At 42.3% G+C, this 14,419-nt stretch overlaps 1 protein-coding gene across 1 annotated transcript in view; it reads left to right on the plus strand.

Annotated features, from left to right (window-relative positions):
- Positions 1-14,419, plus strand: part of HEG1 (heart development protein with EGF like domains 1) — a 75,682-nt gene that overhangs the window by 39,134 nt on the left and 22,129 nt on the right. The window contains exons 8-13 of the mRNA XM_063108915.1: positions 1,780-1,896; positions 2,539-2,658; positions 6,387-6,490; positions 9,191-9,249; positions 9,476-9,636; positions 13,740-13,874. Of these exons, the coding sequence (XP_062964985.1) occupies positions 1,780-1,896; positions 2,539-2,658; positions 6,387-6,490; positions 9,191-9,249; positions 9,476-9,636; positions 13,740-13,874 (696 nt within the window). The remainder of the gene's footprint in view (positions 1-1,779; positions 1,897-2,538; positions 2,659-6,386; positions 6,491-9,190; positions 9,250-9,475; positions 9,637-13,739; positions 13,875-14,419) is intronic.

A 14,419-nucleotide genomic window follows, 5' to 3' on the forward strand; every position in this document is an offset into this window, starting at 1 on the left:
AGAGCTTCTTGGGTTCAGAGGGCTTCTTGTGATCAGGGAAGCCCAAACTCCTTCGTTTCCTGAAGATTAAGTTGCTAGTTAGTAAATGGGGGTGGGGGACATATATACAAAAAGATGACGAACTAGCCTTTTCCCACAGGGACTGCATAACCAGGCCTTCTTCATTCACGTTGCACTTAAGGTTGTTGTTATAAACATATTGAAGTTGCTGGTCCGAGGAGAATAATGCCATCCTAATGATTCTTTGTCATTTAAGGAGAGGTAGAAGGAAGTAGGATGATATATCATTTGATGTCATGTTCAAAATTGCACTTTTGGCTTGTCCAGACCCAGGAAAGTAAAACTGCTATTGGTGAAGGGGTGAAGTGGAGACTGGCATCTTAAGGAGAAAGAAGAGAGAAGCTTTGTAGAGACCAGAGCAGGGAGCTCAGTGAGTGACACAGTTCCAACTAGTCAGCCACAGTCAACCTGGGGCCAGAGGGTCCTGAACCACCCCCCACTGCCAGTGCCATGGTGCCTCCTTTGTACAGTGATCTGAGAACCTCTGGGAGAGGAAAGGTGGCTCCTTCCCCAGGGAAGTTTGGAAGCCCTGCTTCAGGACTCACAGGCTTCATTTCCAATACCAGATGGAACGTAGTTCACAAACCGCCCTTAAAGTTGATCGTAGCCATTACAAGACTATAGGTGAACATTAGGAGCAGATTTCAGTAGCTGTTAATATATTTTTTGTGCCAGTGTTCACGGATGCAGTGTTTGGTTATATAGGTGCTGTGTTCATATATGTGATTTTAGGAAATATTTAAAGTAGAAATGAATAATAGGAACACCATCTTTAAGGTTAGCCTGTCTGTTTTTAGGTTTCTTCTTTTGGAGTGAGAACTCTTGACTTGCACCCTCTTTTTCTCATTCTACCACTGATTTCCTCCTTGTAGACGATGCAGTTATGTTGTAGATTTCAGCTTTTCTATGTCAGAAACCTTTATGAAGCAGTTACTGCATAACTGAAGTGTGACAGTGCCAGTTATACAGAGCCAAACAGAGAACTGTGGTCACTACCGTTGGGGGCTGGGAGTCCAAGTTGACACTGAAGTCTGTGTCCTGAGGGCCGAGATTAATTCAGGTAGGGTCCATTTTTATGTTATGTAAAGACAGAGGACATTGTAGTGCTCGACTCTGATCATTTCCTAAATGACACACAATATGTGGAGGCCCAGTTAAATTTGGAAATTTTTGGATAAAGAATACTATGGTTTTTTTTAATTGAATCATAATTGAGTATACATATAAGAATACTATGGTTTTGATAAAGTCGAAGGGAAAAGACAGGGTGTGCATGCGCGTGCGCTCACACACACACGAACGCACAAACACATACCCTGAGTAAATCTTACAGCAGGAAAGATGATTTGATCAGGAATCCTTTTCCCTTAACGTGTTTTAAATTGTCACTGAATTTTCTAAGTATCACAAAGGCAATATAATCGTCAAGCCTGAACTGAGTGGCCTTAAGCAGCAACTGATTTGAGCCAATTCTTGTGTTTAGAGATCCAATTGTCTAACATTTATATACAGACACAAACTAGGACCTGTGCCCAGTCTCTCTGTACCCATCTTCTGCACCTCTTGAGAACCCATTCTACTTTAGTAGTGTGGCCTTTCAGGTCAAGTAAACAGAAATAAGCAAGAATCAAATATTAGCTGGGATAATTAAATATTTACCTAGAGCTGACTTTATATTTCCTGTGTGGTTAACTGCATTATTCTGGAATGTGTTTTTAGTCAACAGCTGTGCTACAAACCCTTGTCTTCATGGTGGAGAATGCATTGTGGACCCCAGCAGTCACGGCCATCGATGCGTGTGCTCACCTTCCTGGCAAGGGGATGACTGCAGTGTGGGTAAGAGAAAAAGCAATGTCCAGTGGTCTACACTCCAGTGTCACACTGGGTTATTCAATAAACTCCTTTTCCCTCCAAAATGGAGAGGAAGAAGATTTTAAAATGAATACCCTGCTTACCTGTGAGTTAGTATGCTTGTGTGTTTTGTGCGGGATAACGTCAGGTACTGTAGTGTGGCGCCAACAGTCTTCCTGATCTGGTTCCGTTCTGCAGGCTCCCTACACTCCTTCCACACCAGACCACCTACAGCTCCTAAAAGACCCCTATGTGTTTCTGCCCCTGGACATTACCATGCTAGTGTCTCAGCCTAAAATCTGCCCCCCTCCCAAATCTGTTTATTAAAATCCTTCCAATCTTAGTCCAGATGTTATTTGGAACCATCCTTAATTCTTCCCTCCATCAAAATCTGTTATTTTCTCTGTCCATCCAAATCCTGCTTTATATTTGTAGTTAATTGTTTATATGGCTGCCTCCACCCTCAATAGATGATCAGCCCCTCGAGGACAAGGGTAGTTTCCTACTCACTTTTGGGTCCCTACCTCACTGAGTACCATTTGGCCCTGAAAAGGTTCTTAATGTACTGGATTATTATTTTGCTGTCTGCAACAGATTCCATATGGTCTTGTTTTTTGTCCTCTGCAGATGTGAACGAGTGCCTCTCAAACCCCTGCCCACCCCTGGCCGTGTGCAACAATACTCAGGGATCCTTTATCTGCAAATGCCCAGTTGGGTACCAGTTAGAAAAAGGAATATGCAATTTGGGTAAGAGAGTTAGTCCATGTTGGACTATACATAACATCTTATATTCCATACCACAATATATTTTACAAAGTCACATTTTCTGTTTTTCTTCCTAATCAAAACCAATATTTGTCCAAGGTATAAACTTATGGAAGATAGAAGGAAGTGGAAGACATTGCCTAATATCCCAACATTCAGAGATACAGCACTTTACTTTGTAATATTTTTGATGTGCCTTATGTTTTTACATAGTTGAAATCATATGATATATGTACAAACTCTATATCTTAAATATTTTTCTATTTATATTAAAAATATTATATGAACAACTTAATAACTGCATAATATGCTATCATTTGTTCATAACATTTGCTTAACTATTCCACCCTGCAGCTAGGGAAAAAATATCAGAAAGATATTCTGACTACATAGTTAAAAAAACATTTTAGGGGAAGAAAAGAGAAAATAAAATCCTAATTGTCCTATCACATTCACTCATTCTTTTCATTAAAAAAAAAAGGTCATCTTGTTCTTGTCCATAGGCAGATACATTTTGACAAAGCTGCTGTAATTGTACCATACAATTTGTCATATTTTCTTTCCTAATTTGATAGATTTATGAAGGTGGCTGATTTTAAATATAATCTCTGTTTTACAGATTAAAAAGCAAAGAATCAAACTAAATGAAAACTAAGGTCCTGATAAGGTACTAAATGGCCAAGCTTCTGTAACTGGTTGAAGAGAGGCCTAGTTCCCAGCACACAGTTCTTTCTGCTACACAGTAATGTGTTAATCGTAAGAGCTTTCCTACATACAGGGTATAACCCTTGCTAGAATACCGAGTTTAATACGTAACCTGCTGAGGAAATTAGAAAGGAAAAGTGCAGAGTTTCTAAGCTGGATAAGGGAACTGGCAGATAAAATAACTCATCTTTGAATCATCTTAAATCGCCCAGTAGGATAAACACACAAAAAGTGCTCAGTAAATACTTTTTGAAAGAGGAAATGTTGGTGTCCTTTGAAAGTGTTATCCATATGAATTCCTATTACCTGTAGGTTGAAGGGACTTTTTAAGGAGGTTGGTACTCTACTAAAATAACAGTAGAATTTTGAAAATTATTTAAAATGCAAGGATTGAGTCAAAGCATTATTTTAAAAAGAAGTATCTAGAAATATCGACATTAGTCAAAATCAAGAATTTCTCTTATTCTGATAATTTATTTGCATATGGGTAACCTATTCCATTTAGCCACATTCTATAAGAAATAAGCCAGGAGTTTTGGGTTTAAGAATGGAGAAGATGGAAATGATTTTGTTTTGAAGCATTATGGTGAGTATTCTTGCCCAGGAGTCACATGCCTGGCGTCCACCTCCAGGGCCACCACCTACAGTAGCACACGACTCCTGAGCCTCAATTTTCTCGTCTGTAAAATCAGATTACCATCTGCTCTGCTTCCCACTCAGGGTTATTGTGAAGGTCAAATAAAATAATGCATTTGAGCAAGCTTTGAAAATGGTAAAGTGCTATCCAGATGGGAGGTATCAGTTAACGTTACTCTTCAAACTCATGAACCGGAATTGAAAGCAATGAAAACAATAAACCACTCTGAGCACGAAGTAATAATATGGTTCCTTCCAAAAAAAAATCATTTAGATAACATAGGGAAATCAGTTAAATTTGAAGTAAAAATTCGACTTCAAGCCGAATGATATATCTGCAGGCTTGAAGGTGTAAATTTCTTCAAAAAACCCAGCCTGGAAAGAGTGCAGGGTTTGGGAGGAGACTGATGAATCTTCATATTCACCCTAAAAGCAGAGGCCACGTTTACGGTCATAGTTCAGAAGAGCTCTGTGTACCTAACATTTACAGTATGTGTATTTCAATACGGAGGTTTTAGGTATAAGCCTAGAAATGTGAGGTATGAAGATGAAGGCATGGAGCGACTGTTCTGGAAGCTTGTGTTTCTCCATAGGTAGCAGGGATCGGGAGGAGAGCAGTTCAATCTTCTTTTCCTTTTCAAGTCATTTAGTTTCATTGTTCATAAACATCAGAGGAACATGCAAATTAGAGCATGCTGAAATGCGTTCATTTGGCCAAGAATGTTTTCAAAGAGCTCCCTGCTGCTCAGAAAGAGTCCTAAGCAGCTGGCTTCACTGAGCTGTAGAACAAGCAAAAAGATGTTAAATAAGGATTAAGAGCTTTAGACAGTAAGTATGAGATGTTAAATGTTTTCCCTGGCTCATTTGTGGGCCTTTTTCTTAATTCAGCATGCAAGCTTTCTGTGCAAGAGCAGCTTCATGGGCTTCTGTGTTTTGGGTTATTTTTCTTCTGTCCAGAGGGAAAGATAAGAATTTCATGTAAAGTAAGGGAAGAAGAGCCAGATATAAAGCAGGCTGTACCAGTTTTTGGTTGCCTGCCCATTTGTAAGTTCCCCTCAGGCCCAATCAGCTCAAATTGGTATTAACTAGAATTTGATTTTATGAGTGAAATGGGTCTCAAAAATGGGGCTGCTTTCTTTCATTTCTGAACTCAACAGTGTCTTGAAGATGAGCTGTTTTCATTATGTGGCTTATGATCATGGAGTCTGACAACTGCCTGGAGTACAGGCCCACTACAAATGTTTGACATCTTTTTTGGAAGCCCCTTGGCTGTCCTCAGACCGTCAGACTCCTCAGGAGGCGGAGAGTAGAGTAGGAAAAGAAGAACTCTGAAGATGGACACACATGAGTTTGAATGCTAACTTTGGCCCTTGGGATCTGGCTGATCTTTCTTGGGAAGTTACCTGACCTCTGAAAGCTTCGTTTGTCAATGAGAAGACAGGTATTTCTTTTGAGCAAGAGGAACAGGGGGTTGGATAGGGGTAGCTATAATGAGAAGTTGAGGGCTTACCCTGGTTAAAGACCTCAGGGAGCAAGAGCTTTCCTCTACCTAAAGCCTTATGAGCCAGACGAGCATTTTTAATATCTAGCACATCTCCATCCCTCATCTTTTACTTACGTTGTTTAGACCAGCTCACTCTTCTTTGTCATAGCTTTTCTGAACGTCTTTTATGTGGAAGGCCGTTAGAGGGATGTCAGGAAGAAGGCTGTTGTCTCTCAGCAGCCCTTGCAGACACACAAAGGACTTCTTGGAGTCTCTCACCCAGAGGTTTACTCAGTCTAAGCCTTAAGCTCAGCTCAGTAGATGCTCACTTTGCTAGAGAGGAACCTAGAAGAGGGAGAGGCAGTGTCCACCCTTGGGGAGAAAGAAACACACAGAGATTGTCCTGTGAGGGGAGTGTATTAGTCCGTTTCTGTTGCTTATAACACAATACCTGAAACTGGGTGACTTATAAGAAAATGTAATTTATTGCTTACAGTTTCAGAGGCTGGGAAGTCCAAAGGCCAGGGAACACATCTGGTGAGGGTCTTGTTCTGATGACTACAGCAACTCAGGGTATCACACGGCGAATATGGTGGAGCAGAGAGAGACAGTTCCTCATGAGCTTTCCTTTTAAAGCCCTCAGAACCATGCCCACAGCCACCATTAAACCATCAATTTAATCACCTCTTTGAGTCTCTGCCTTTCAATTATCATAATAGGATTTCCCACTCTCCACAGTTACAGCAGGGATTAAGCTTCAGTGAGTTTGGGGGAACATTCTATCCACTGCAGGGAGTAAAGTTGGTTACCCCAGAGGCTTATAAGCACACAGCCTTGCATAGGTCAATCCGTTGTGTGGTGTAACAGGTTATGTTTTCATTTTCAGTTAGAACCTTCGTGACAGAGTTCAAATTAAAGAAAACTTTTTTTAATACTACCGTGGAGAAACATTCAGACCTACATGAAGTTGAAAATGACATCACTAAAACAGTAAGTTTCCTGAAAGACATCTTCATGCTAGTCCTTTGTTTTCCAGAACAGATTTCATTCAGAGTTGGTCAGCTGTATCTCCTGGCTCTTCACTTCTACTATATTTGAAAGGGAAACTTAATGGTAAAATAAAAGCCTCCTGGAAATAGAACAGAAATATGGAGAACTAGTGGTGCCCAGTAGAAGTGTTAACTTAAATGTGTCCTCATGTGCATTCTTTGTGTCCTGGTGTTTCTTTTCCACGTGGAAACTTGTAGTCACAGACATAGATGACATGCACCAATAAAGGCTGTTGGTGAAGAAGAGAGACCCAGAAAGTCCTACTGTGCATCTGCTGTTGACATGCTGTGTGACTTTCTCCCTGTGCTTTGGAGCTTGGGGGGAATGATACTCCTTTTCCTCAAGGGAATCTCAAAGTCATAACAGTAAATCCTGGTTATCTAGGGTTTGAGAACTCACTGTGTAGATTATCTAGGGGCCTTTGCTTCTGCTTCTTTCTCTCTTTGCCTACTTTTTATCTGAAACATTAAGAAAAGAAAAACAGAGTAAGAAAGAAGAATTGAAAATGAGGCTCAGATAATACATTTTGCTTCTCAACTGCTATCCCAGTCAGAGATTTGGTGTTCAGAAATTGGAATTTGTAATTAAAATAAGTTTTAGAGATTAATTGATTTCTGACTTCAAGTTTACTTGTTCTTTATGGGTAAGAGTTATTATATTATCCAAAATTATATGTTTTTATAGGGCTGTGGATTTTATTTGTATAAAATACAGATTCCAATTCCATTTTGTATCTGCTGAGCATCTACTCTGAGACAGGGACTATGCCAGATGGCTCACTCCTGTAAGAGCTATTGCCAACACCTTTGCAGATGGAAAACTGGGAGGCTCTGGAAGTTAAAGACATTGCTTGAGTTCACAAACAGCAGGTACAAAGTTGGGGAATAGCCTATTAGACCACCCTCACTTCTGATACCAATCGTGAGTTCAGGGATCCCCAAGACCACCCTCAGTTTCAATAACTCACTAGAAGGACTCACAGAACTTACTGAAAACTGTTATACTCACAGTTATGGTTAATTACTGGGAAAGACTACAGGGTAAAATCAGCCAGGGGAAGCGACAGCGTGGTGCAGAGTCTAGGAGGGTTCCAAATGTGGACCTTCCAATTGTCCTCTTCGGTGGAGTCACAGACAGTGGTAACTACTCTTGGCAACAGTGTGTGACAATATGCATGGAGTATTGCCAACCATGGAAACTCACCTTGGTGAGCCTTAGAGTCTAGAGCCTTTACTGGGGCACTGTCATGTAAACATGGTTGACTTTCCATACAACTGACTCAGTCTCTAGTCCCTTATTGAGCTGATACCGTGATAGCCAAATCCCCATGATAAATCACGTTGTTAGACTTTCTGGCGTGGTTCAGAGACCCCAGCTAAACAAAGATATTTTTTATCAGGCAGGACATTTGAAGGGTTTAGAGATTAACTTTGCGCCAAGGGCAAAGGCCTGATCTCTCACTGGGCAAGGGTTAATTCTTTACTACGTTGCATGTCTACTAACCCTACACCTGTGTTCTTGTCACTCCACAGCTGCTTCTTTGTTGTGCTGTAGGTAGATATTTCCTTCCAAGATGGTACAGGGGTTTAGAACCCTGGGCAGAGGAGCAGTCCTTCATATTACACAGTGCTCAGTGACTTATCTGACTTGGAGGGTTTTTTTGCTCAGTATCAACATATAATTTATTGGTGATGTGATACACCTGCACTAAGAAATAGTGAAGATTAAAGTAGTGACGGGGGAAGCCACTCAAATGGTCCTTCCCAAGATGTCATTCTGTTCACCAATACCAGGGGGAGAAAGTCAATAATAAAACAATAGCAATAAATCATTACTATTAAGCTACAGAGCAGTGTCATACAAAGCCAGAAAGGGTTGGGTAACATCCCTGTTTGACTCCATCTTCTGAAGAGTGGGATGTCTCTGACACACGGGCTTTGAAGACAGATGGGTCTGCATTGGACAAGGTATTGAAACCCTCTGCTCCATAAAAGGAATCTCTAGCCCCTTTTATGGAGCAGAGCAAGGAAGCAGGCATGATACTTTATGCTGTAGAGGGATTTTCTGCTGTCTCTGAGGGCACAAGGCAAACACAAGGAGAGTAGCTCTTAATTTGCTCTCAACAAAAAGGCTCCGGACCCATCTAATGCAGTTTCCCATGGAGAGCCTTTGTGAAGAAGACCTATCTTTGAGTCAGGTTAACTCATTGTAGATTATGAGGGTGTGTGTAGGGCTCATCAGACCTGGGGTAATTGAAAGGAGCTGAGCCTGTTCAGTGAAGCTCGTTCACTATGCAAATTCCAAATAAACAGTTGCTTCTGAGTTTTTTGAAACCCTGGGTCCTAGAAGAGAACTGCTCCTTTGAAGATGTTTTGCATCCAAGGGTGCTATTCTGAACATCATTTCCTGCCAAGATTTTCCCCACTGATTTACTATCTGCCTCTCTCCCTTTGTACTCGTAGAACAACAGAAGGACATTTAAGAGGGCAACAAAAAAAGGACACGACTTCTGTGTAAAGCTGCCTGTTGATCACTTGATGGCTGGAAAATGCCTATTTTATCCTGATAATAGGAAATTGGTTCTAGGTCCAAGGCTTCTGTCTAACTCACAGTTAATGACAGACTTCTTCTTCCTTTCAGTTAAATGTGTGTTTTTCAACGTTACCTGGTTATATCCGATCCACAGTTCATGCCTCTAGGTAAGTAACAGAGTTACATTTGCTTGTGAACCAGACTGCAGGAAGGGGAGGTTGTTCTAACATGGGCGATAGCAACAAAACTGGGCCCTGTTTTGACCCAGGGCCAAGGTCACTGGACCTTCATGCTCACCCATTCCCTTGCTGGAGAATGATACTCATTTTACAAAAGCCCTGGGGCCCACCTGTCAATTTAGGACAATTGAAAAACCACAAACTTTGCCTGTAGGGAGTCCAGTGTGGTGGCCATCTCACTGCAAACCACCTTTTCTCTGGCCTCCAATGTGACGTTGTTTGACCTGGCCGACGGGATACAGCAATGTGTCAACTCCTGCAGGTCCTCTGCTGAAGTCTGCCAGTTCTTGGGATCTCAGAGGCGGATCTTTAGAGGTAAGAGAGTGGCCCTCTGAGAGGACCCTGGCCACACCATTAGGCACAGACCTAGGATAGAAACATAAGACATTCAGGGCTCAAGCCCAGGAAAGCTCATCACAGAGCCTATCTCTGAAATGGCTGTTAAGCAAAAGGCTTTCACACACATACACACAGAGAGTCCTGTACACACACAGCCATGAAGGCACATGGTCCTTGGCATGTGCCCCCTTTTATTTCTTCTATTCAGTGTTGGTGTGGGAAGAAGAGGGTTGTAGGAACCAATGTACCAAAGCAGAAATCACTCTTCTTTGCCTTGAAAAGTTCCTGCTCTCTCTGGGGAGAAAAAAAACTCACACATAGAATGTACATACTTGTCGAGGGGGGGAGGGAGAAGGGAGGGAGGTTTTGGTGATGGGGAGCAATAATCAGCCACGATGTATATCGACAAAATAAAATTTAAAAAAAAAAAAAAAAAGATAATTCAAAAAATAAATAAATAAATAAATAAATAAATAAAAAAAAAAAAAAAAAGAATGTACATACTTGTCAATGACCCAGAAACCTTCTGGGTACCAAAGCAGAAATCACTCTTCTTTGCCTTGAAAAGTTCCTGCTCTCTCTCGGGAGAAAAAAAACTCACACGTAGAATGTACATACTTGTCAATGACCCAGAAACCTTCATCATGATATACTATTAAGTAAAAAATCACATGCAGTATTACCTGTCTTATTTGTTTTTTGTTATTAAATTATATATGCACAGAAACAAGATCAAAAGAACGCAGGCCAGAATGCTCACAGTGGTGCTTTTCCTTTATGGTGATTATGGTGATTTTCCTTTTCTCGTTCTTGCTTTGTCTGTTTTCTCAAAAGCTTCTACAGCACATCACAGGTGAGGCAAGCGAAGAAAGGCTTTAGAGACAAGTTTGGAAGGCAGATTTGGGTTTGCCTCTGGGAAAACTGTTTTGGAATCAAAAGTGCTTCTCGCAAAGGGGACCTGTCCCAGTTGCTGCTTCATACGTGATCAAAGTGGGCTCTGGTTAGCTCATTTTACTACACAATTAGGGGGGGCAAAGGATGTAGAATCTAGTCTAAACCTCCTCATCTGGTATCCAGATGCTAGATGCAAGTTGGAGGTATTGGGTTTTGGCGCTCTATCTGCTGGTAGATCTGGGACATTCCTAGTGAGTCAGGGTTTTGTGACTGCTGGTCCAGAGAGCTTTCCTGAGTGGGCCTTCATGTTACAGAACTTGGGAGTCAAGTAGTTAGCCTTTTACTCTGGGATAAGTGCTGACAGTTTGCCCACTTAAGGGCTAGATACTAATTTGAAAGAAAAAAGTCTAAGCTTTCTGGAGTTGAAGTTGCTGTGGATTGGGATATTAGTTTGAAAGTTCATGCTTCATCACATCGTGCTTGAAACCTTGAGGCACCTTGGTTTTACAGTTTTGTTTCTCTTGCCAAGGATACCAAGGGTACCAATTTTTCCTACCCAGTGAGGTAGATACCTTCAATTTACTAAATATTTCTATAAATATTTATAGAGTACTTTCCATGTGGTCAGCATTGATTGTACCAGGTTACCTTTTTTGTCCCCAGTAAATGCATTTGTGTCTTGCAAATCAAATGATCAGATATTTGGATGTGTAAGAGCCTGCATATAGCAGAACTGCCCACTCTCTGGTCCCCATTCTTCAGGCTACTTAGCTGTGGCTTATGGGAAAGCTGTTGTCCTTGCTTCCTTGCCCAGGTCCCCATTCTTTACCTGTCCTTTCAGAGCCCTTGAGAACAAAGACAGTCCTGCATATTGACTGAAAACAGGCTTACTTCCCTGTTTTTCCTCCCAGTCTCGCTTCCCTATTTTCCTTCCAGATCTTCTCCAGGTTTTGCCAGCAAACGCAGCATGGTCTTTTGCTCCCCTTTCTGAGAGACAGAGAGGTGGGCCTGACTAGCAGCAGTTGTCAGGTTCTGATGTCTAGCTGTTGCCAGCACATGGTCAGCACTGGGCTACGCTGGACACTGCCATTGGAAAGTAGAGTGTTTTCTCCCTTCGGTTCACAAAATGTCCACTTCCTTGCTTTACAAAGAATTTCAGCTCTCATTGTCTCCAGAAGTTTAGAGTCTTTGGAAATCCCCCATGGAATGTCTCAGCCTTAGATTTACTTAAGTTCTCATTGTCTGTTTTGGCAGATGTAATGCCCAGGAAAGACCATGTGAATTGTGAATGTAGAAAAATCACATCGCCAGGCTTAAAATGAAAATGGGACTGTAAATGGTTCTATCTGATGGATTTATGATAAGGTGTTCTTTGAGAACTTGTAGGATAACAATTCCTCCATTGCAGGGGCAAGGCCTGCTTTCTCTGCTTTCATGTGAATCTGCTTCTGTGAGGGAAGGGTTGCTTCAGCAGGACGATTAATATTTGCCGGAAGGCTGGATTAATGGGCAGGATAGAAGGCAACATGACATTGGCTTCCAGAAAATATGTAATCAGGCTGGGCAACTCAGGCTGGCCTCTGGACAAGGCTAGTGCCAGCCTGGACAACTTTCTGCCCTGGAGGTATTTCTTTATACTAAGGCTTGAGGACTGGCAAAGCCTTCAAAGAGTTCAAATGAGGGATTGTGGAAGTTTAGCACCTCCCTGGTGCCAGCTTTGCAGTGTTTGCCTGGTAAGATTTTCCATTTTTAATCTTTACCCGTTAAATACAAACTTTTTACAATAAACAAAGGAAATTCTATTGCACACACAAATGGGGTTCTGATATAGCATGCCAGCTTCCACTGATAAAGACAGGAAATTCAGTGTTAAGGATTGAAGTTGTGTCCTAAACTCACCTCCACCAGGCCTGAACTCTCAGAACTCACAAGAGGGGGCAGGTACCTGGACCTCCGTGTGGGCTGTCCAGCCTGGGTGTCAGCTCACATCACGAGTCTGCTGGGCAGGGGCAGTTTTGCATTGTTAAGAGCTGGTACCTGGTTTCTGAATATGCTGGTGTCTTCTCTATGGTGGGAGAAGGGAGACTGTGCTTGGAAAATTGCGGCCATTCCTCACCACACAGCGTATGCCTCCAGCAGCAACAGCAGCACAAATCTGCCTCGTACTGCCCTGTACCTGGGTGTAAATAAATTATTATTAACTCTCCGGTTGGTTTCATGTTTTCGTTCCTCTGTCTGTATACTCCATTTACACATGTCCTTTTTGTTGAGCCTGTCTTACATGGTAAAATGCACCCTCGTTGTGTCTGCTGTATACAGCCTCATAGAGGGGCACATGTCCAACAATGAATGCTTTTTGATATAATGAACCGATTCTTTGTCATCTATGAAATAAGGCCCTAAAGTGAATGAGGGAGCAAGCCTGAGAGATGGGCTTCTTCTCTGCCCACCTCCGTTTCTCTTGGTGGTGGCCTGGTAACTGACAACCAGTCTCTGTGCAAGGCACTGAAGACCCAGAGATGAATAAGCCTCAAGAAACCATCAATATAGGGGGAAAAAAGCCAGATAAACATAATTACACTGCAGCCCTGGGCAAGCAGATTATCTTCCATGCCTCTCCTTGTAATAAGTCTCTGTTAGGCAGCACACTGTTAGGGCAGCAAACTACCCTGCCACAAGGACTAGTGCTGCGTCCCTTGAGGCCATGCAGACACACAGCACTGAGACATCCTTCTGCTTGAGACAGGTCTGACCAGCGCTGGCTGTTTTTGGTTTAAGTCTCTTAGCTTCCTAACAACATGGTCACATTCACTGCAGATTCTCCCCTTGCAGTCCTTTAGTATGAAGGTACAAAAGGCACCACACCATTGAGGGTTATATTTGCAGCAGGCACCGGAGGAGGGGACTGCACTGTTTCTTCCCAGTTTGGCTTCCGTGTCCGTGGCATGCTGTGAGGGTGTTTTCAGTGGGGAATGCTCATGAACCTTTAGTAAATAGGTCTGGGGCTGACACAGGGAAGGAGTGGCAGAAGGTAGTGTAGCATGGAGCTGTGAGAGGAGTGTTGCTCCGTGGAGACTTTTTAGAAAACCGTTCTCAGAGCCTCTTGACATAGAAAGTTCATGCATCTTAAGGTTGGAAGTGGAGGAGCTTTTGTTTTGTTTCACTGTCTTGTTTTTCCATTCCAGCGGGCAGCTTGTGCAAGCGAAAGAGTCCCGAGTGTGACAAAGAGACCTCTATCTGCACTGACCTGGACGGTGTCGCACTGTGCCAGTGCAAGTCGGGCTACTTTCAGTTCAACAAGATGGATCACTCCTGCCGAGGTAGCCTCAGGTTCGCCGGCAGTTCTGTGCCCTGTCCTGGGAATCTGTCTGGTGCTCTCTCTGCTCTAGGTGTGACTCTTCTAAACTGAGGGTGACTAGTTCTTGTTGTTTTGTTCACAGCAGGATTAAATACATTATCTCCTTAGAATAATAGCATTATCTCTGACTGGTGCATGCTGGCCTGTCCAGTCAAATTCAAAGGAAAAGAAAAAAGAATGGAATGCCTGTGGTAGCAATGCCTTTTCTCCTTTTTCATTTAGAGGAAGTTAGAAAAATTATTGTTTTAATCCCCAAAGCTTTCTCTATTGTCTGCTAATCTTTTAAAGTGGAAATACATGCATGGAGTCAGGCCTGTATCTTTCAGAGGCAGCTGTGGCTCAGCAGATTGCACACACAGAAGACCTGAGTCAGAGCCCAACTTGGCTTGACTGGTCCTGTACTGTCTTGGGCAGATCACTTTGTTTCTTTGAGCCTCAGTTTCCTCTTCTGTGAAATGGGTGTAACGATACTTCATTGAATATTCTAAGAGTTAAAGAAGGCAGTGT

Source organism: Cynocephalus volans, chromosome 1 (assembly GCF_027409185.1).
Source record: "Cynocephalus volans isolate mCynVol1 chromosome 1, mCynVol1.pri, whole genome shotgun sequence".
Classification (NCBI taxonomy): Eukaryota; Metazoa; Chordata; class Mammalia; order Dermoptera; family Cynocephalidae; genus Cynocephalus; species Cynocephalus volans.